Raw genomic sequence first — 6000 nt, 5'->3', positions numbered from 1 at the left:
AAACCTTTTAGGTTCGAACATGGAAGAACCCAAACCTAAACCCCCTTGGGTCCGGACATGGACCGAGCCCTCTTGGGTCGGCACACAGACCCTAATCCAACCCATTTGGGTTTGAACTCTGACCCTAAACCCAAACCCCCTTGGTTTCAGACAACAACCCCACCCTAACCCATTTGGGGTTCAAACAAGGAAGAACCCAAACCATTTGGGTTGTGACTCGGACCCCAAAACCTAACCCTCTTGGGTCCGAACTCTGAACCCAATCCAAACTATTTTAGGTCCGAACATGGAAGAACTCAAACTCAAACCCCCTTGGGTCCAAATATTTTGTTTAATCTCTAAGTTTTTGATCACCAACACAACTTTTTTTTTCTGTCAGAAAATATTAGCTTTATTATACTTTTAGTTTTTATTACTTATTTAGCGTTGATTTACCATTATAACACTATCAAGTACATTTCTTTTATAAACTCGTAGCAGCACGCGGTTATTATCTATATTATGAAGGGTTGAAATACAAAAGGGCAACGCATGACTGGATCAGAAGACTGATATTCACTATCATATGAACTTGCAACACAAGGCATAGAATTAAGGCATGTCGCCTGAGAACTGTCGTCAGACCTTGAAGATGATCATGACAAGGCAAGGCCGAAGGAGAAGGCAATGCCGGCCATATTCAGACCCTTCATCTTGCAATCAGGCAGAGGGAGCCAAGCCCAAAGACTCCTCCCCATATCATAAGATAGCCAAATTATGTCTCATGAGCCATCATAGTTAGACAGCAAAACAGCCCTAATAATCCCATCTCGTCTTTCCAAGCATCCTCTCATAGCTCGATATGGTTTCCTAATCTGCTCCTTTATCTTGCAAGGAACCTTTGAGATATACTCCCAGTTATGCCAGCTTCCATTCAATCGCAAGCCCCCCCATAATTCTATGTCATTTAACATCCTCACTCCTGTATCCCCGTCGTCATCACCGCCGCTGGATTTTATGACCAGCATGCTCCCGTCACCGTACACCTGTAACAGGTTCTGTCCATCGCACGGTCTCCGATTGAATCTCGGCCGTAGAACAATTGGTGCATAATTATTATGAGCATCACGCTCCAATCCAACGGCTGTCACCATGCTTTCATAGGGTCCGTCGATCACATTGAGAAATACGTGGCCATCCTCTTTCTGACAGACACGTGGCATTCCGGCTAGACCTTCCCTTGCTTCAGTGGACTGCCAGGTGTCAGTTTGCGAGGAGTACACAAACAAAACCGGGGAGTTGCGCACCAAATCCACAAAAAGAAACTGAAAGTGATCGGACCCGGTGATAACCAATTTCATTCCGGATCTTCGCCAAGAAGACGTGCCACGTGGACCAAGTGGGCTTGGAGGGATTGTTTTCACAGCTTTAGTAACCAAATTAAGGGCAATAACTTCCCCGCGAGTGTTGGAAACAAAAAGAAAGACGTTGCAACTAGCCGTCAGAAAATAGATATCATCACCTGGACGGATTATGGGTTTCAATAAACTGTCAATCTGAAAGCTGAACCAGCGATTAGACTGGTCGTTGAAGCCATGAAGCAAGGCATCACGGTTCCACCTCTTCTTGTAGACGAAGACCCATGCGGTGGACCTTGCCTGAGAGTTATACGCGCGTACAAAATACTTATCGGAGATTACATCGGCAACGAATCTGTTGAGTGACTTTAGACAAATGATTTCGGGCAAGGCTAGATGGAGGAGTATGTTCTGGATGATCTCTGAAGGAAGGAGGCAGAATCCGATGGTATTTGTTGATGAACTGTCATGATTAGTTTCCATCATGAACCAGAGGCTATTTTCACCAGCTCCTGAAACTCTAGCGGTGATTTCTGTAATTCCAGTGTTGATGGATTGCTCTTTTATAAAGACGGTTTAGCTGGGCTCTTGCGAGGGCTCGACCTACTAGCTACTTGGAGGTTAGTGATGCTTTTCGTTATTAGTTAATAAGCGATGCAAGCATTGATGACAGAGCATCGCATGCGGATCGATAGCCATTATATATGGACGGTGAGTGAAGTGGGACACATTACATATATTATATCTGTCTTGTGGACAGGTGCATATATAAAATAAATCAAGGTCAGATCATACTGTTTTATATATATAAATACACACTGGCATATTTTTTTGGCACTTTGCTGTGGATTGAATTAATTTTTTTCTAAACTTAAAAGAGAAATTAAGTATGAAGTTTTTTTTATAGTATCATTAAATACAACCAAGTAGTTTGATCTTGAAATCTATTAACCAAGTTTTTTGTTTAGCTTGAATTTTGAATTAAACTTCGTGAAAGCTAATTCAAAGTGAATTATTTAATTTTATGGATTCAAAGACAACTTGAATGAATGGTAAAAACATGATATAACTTTTTAAAAAACTTTAAGATAATAATTTTTTTTATATTAAGACGATGAAAGATTGGATCGACCTATATCATTCTATGACCTGAGTTGTGGACTTCAATAAATTTAATAACTTTGTTATTTTTATAAATTATTTTTATTTAATTTTATGATATCATTATATGCTTTCAAAATCATGCATTAACCTTAAAAAAAATATTTATTTGAAATCGTAATAACTCTTTAGAAAATAGAAAAAAATAAACCATAAATTTCATTTTTCAACCAATCCAATGTTGAATAAGAGTGAAAAAAAATTAGAAAAATCAAAGGACTAGAAATTTTAAAAAAAATATTAGTTTGATGGGTAAACCCCTTAAACTCGTGAATAAACTCCATTGGAATTAATAACTTGTTTTTTTTCCTAAACTATTATTTATTTAATTATATGATAAAAAATAAAAAATCGCAAAATTGAGCATTAAACTAATAATGAAACTTTTTTAAAACTATAGTAACCTTATAGAAAATCAAACGAAATAAATTATAAAACTTAATTCTCAATCAGTCTAATATCAAAGGATAAAATTAATATATATATATATATATATATATATATATATATATATAAAGAAGTTAAATTCATCATACATGTCAACTGATCTATGAATTTTCTAAAATTTAATAACATTTTTTCTTATGAAACTATTTTTTTAACTATATAATAAAAAGAAAAATAAACAATTACATAATTGAGTTCAATTAGAAAGAAAAAAAAAACTGTCTTTTTAAACTCGCAAACATGAGCAATCAGAGTTATCTCATCAAACTCGTAAAGCGAGTTATTGACTCTACAAAGTTTAATAATATAAAATTAATTAAAAAATTAATTTTTATTTAACTAAAGTTTTTTTTTTAAATAAATTATACTGTGATGCTGCAATATTCTTTTGATACCAATTTGATACTAAAATATTTTTTTAATATTGTAATAATTATATAAAGACAAATTAAAATAAATTATCTATTGAAATTTTTATAAATATATCATATAAGAACTAAAAAAATTAATAAATAAGAAAAAGTCAAAATACAAAAATAATAATAACACTGTAGATTACAATGCACGCTTGACATGTCTACACAAAGCTCATACATGATGCATATTAATTAAACACAGTGATGAGTCATGTGACGCTGACCTTCCCTTCGTCGTATTGGATTGGACTTTATGAGTTTTTCCGATAAAGCTTAGATTGTTTAATTTTTAAAATATTTTTTATTTAAAAATAAATTAAAATAATATTTATTTTTATTTTTAACAAAATATTTTAAAAATTAATACATTAAAATAATATAAAAATATCAAAAAATATTAATTTAAAATAAAAAGAAATTTTAATTTTTTTAAATACTTTTAAAATATAAAAATAAATAAACCTTTATCCAAAGCAGTTTCGAGTTCCACACCCATTAAAAAACAATTAATAAAGTTAAGGTACGTGTAACTTATGGCAGTATTATACAATATACTATATTAAAAAAATAATAATAATAATAATTTTTTTACCAATCTTTTCACTGTGTTGGTCATTGTAGCAATGACAAGTCTGTAACATTATGCAACCTTTTTTATATATATAAAATTTCATACACTTTGTTTTTTTTTTTTTATCACTTTTAACCGGATCTATTTTATCCGTGCATGCTATGGATCATAAATTTATTTTAAAAAAAAAAAACCTGGTTATGCAGAGTATTTTTTTTAAAATAAATTTAAAGTATATATTAAAAAGCTCATTCAGGAATGTAATCAAATAAGCCGATAATTGTTTATATAAATTAAAAAAAATCATTAACAATAACAAAAAAAACTAAAAAAAATTAAGAGATAAATACAGGTCAAAATATTTAATATTACAAACACACATAAAATTTATTGAATATAATAAATAAATAAATAATTATGCAAGGCTGCATATATTAACCTTATTAAAAATATTGCAAAAAATAAATATATTTTTAATTTTAAAAATAAATTTCATCATATCATAATCAATTTAGGAGATGAATAGAAGACAACCTTTAAAACTCATCATAGGTTATATAAGTGGATGATCATACTATTTATACTATCTAATGCTCCCAGCATATTCATGTGGTTCATGCATTATGTATTGAGGTTATTTATAGGCAGATTTGTTCTGGTCTATTTTATTGACATTATAATTTATAGTCTCACTCTAGAATCTCATTTGAAGCATCTACAAGCTATTTTTAATATTTTAAGGAAGGAAAAAAAATGTATGCCAACCAAAAAAAGTGTAAGTTCTTCACTGATACATGGGCTTTACTATGTCTTTTGATGGTGTTCAGGCTGATTGAAGTAAGATTTCTATAATTATTGAATGGCTGACACCAAAAAACATCCACGATGTTCATAGTTTTTATGATCTTGCATCTTTTTATATAAAAAAAATAATCAGGAATTTCAGTTCACTTATCACACCTAGTACATAGTGCCTAAATAGGTGTACTTTTTAGTGGTTAGACGAGGCTGAAACCAGTTTTCAATTAGTGAAGAGATGATAATGAAAGCTCTAGTGTTGGCATTACCAAACTTTAAGAAGTTATTTGAAGTAAATTATGATGCTTCTAAGGTAGGTATTGGAGGAATTATTAGCTAAGATGGGCATTTAATCACTTTTTTTTTAGTTAGAAACTATCTAGCTCAAAAAAGAACTATTCCACATATGATCTGAAGTTTTATGTAGTTGTTCATTCTCTGAAGCATTAGAGGCAATACCTTATGTAGAAGGAATTTATTGTAATTACAAGTCATAAAGATCTAAAGTATATAAATGGGAAGCATAAGTTAAGTCGTCGGCATGCGAAGTGGGTGTCATTTTCTTAGGAGTTCACCTTGTCATTGAGACATCAATTGGGCAACCTAAACAAGGTTGTCGATGCTTTTAGTTGGCAGGTAACCTTGCTTAGTACTATACATATCTATGTGCTGGGGTTTGATACTTTTCTATGAGCTGTATTTGGGTGATCCCTTGTTCGGTTAAATGTATGTTGAGTTATTGAAGGAAGGAAAGCAAGATAACTTTGTGCTTTTAAATGGTTATCTTTTCCATGGTTTGTAGCTTTATTTTCCAATTTGTTCTTTGTAAGAGCATATCATTCATGAATTACATTATAAGAATCATTTTGGACCAGGTAAGAAATTGGCTCTAATGTCCATAGACTATCACTAACCTAAGTTGTCAGGTTAGGTTTCCAGCTTTTATCGAGAGGTGTGCTATTTGTTAAAGGTCCAAGGGGGCCTTATCAAATTATGGGTTATAAACCCCCTTACCCTGCACACAATAAGCATGGATTTTATTTCTCTTGTTGTTAACAGGTTTTTGAAGATGATCAATTTTATAGCATGTTAAAACACCATGGATACATCTCAGGTAGCCCAGCTTTACTTTAATGTATGGTATTTTTAGGTCCATCACTTTGAATGTTTTCGGAAAATAGGATTTGGCTTAGGATTACCCTTTTTTTTTTTTTTGGGGTTTCGACGGTCTAAACTGGGTATTCACTTTACTTTAAGTATCTCTCCCTCC

The 6000-nt window shown here is 32.0% G+C and overlaps 1 protein-coding gene across 1 annotated transcript; it reads right to left on the bottom strand.

Annotated features, from left to right (window-relative positions):
* Window positions 1-482: 482 nt before the first annotated feature.
* LOC118054189 (uncharacterized) lies at window positions 483-1986 on the bottom strand. The gene is given in 1 exon segment (XM_035065675.2): window positions 483-1986. A coding segment is annotated over 1 exon segment (1188 nt). The 5' UTR covers window positions 1824-1986; the 3' UTR covers window positions 483-635.
* Between the last annotated feature and the right edge of the window lie 4014 nt (window positions 1987-6000).

Source organism: Populus alba, chromosome 18 (genome assembly GCF_005239225.2).
Source record: "Populus alba chromosome 18, ASM523922v2, whole genome shotgun sequence".
Lineage (NCBI taxonomy): Eukaryota > Viridiplantae > Streptophyta > Magnoliopsida > Malpighiales > Salicaceae > Populus > Populus alba.
This window is presented reverse-complemented; position numbering and strand designations above follow the sequence as displayed.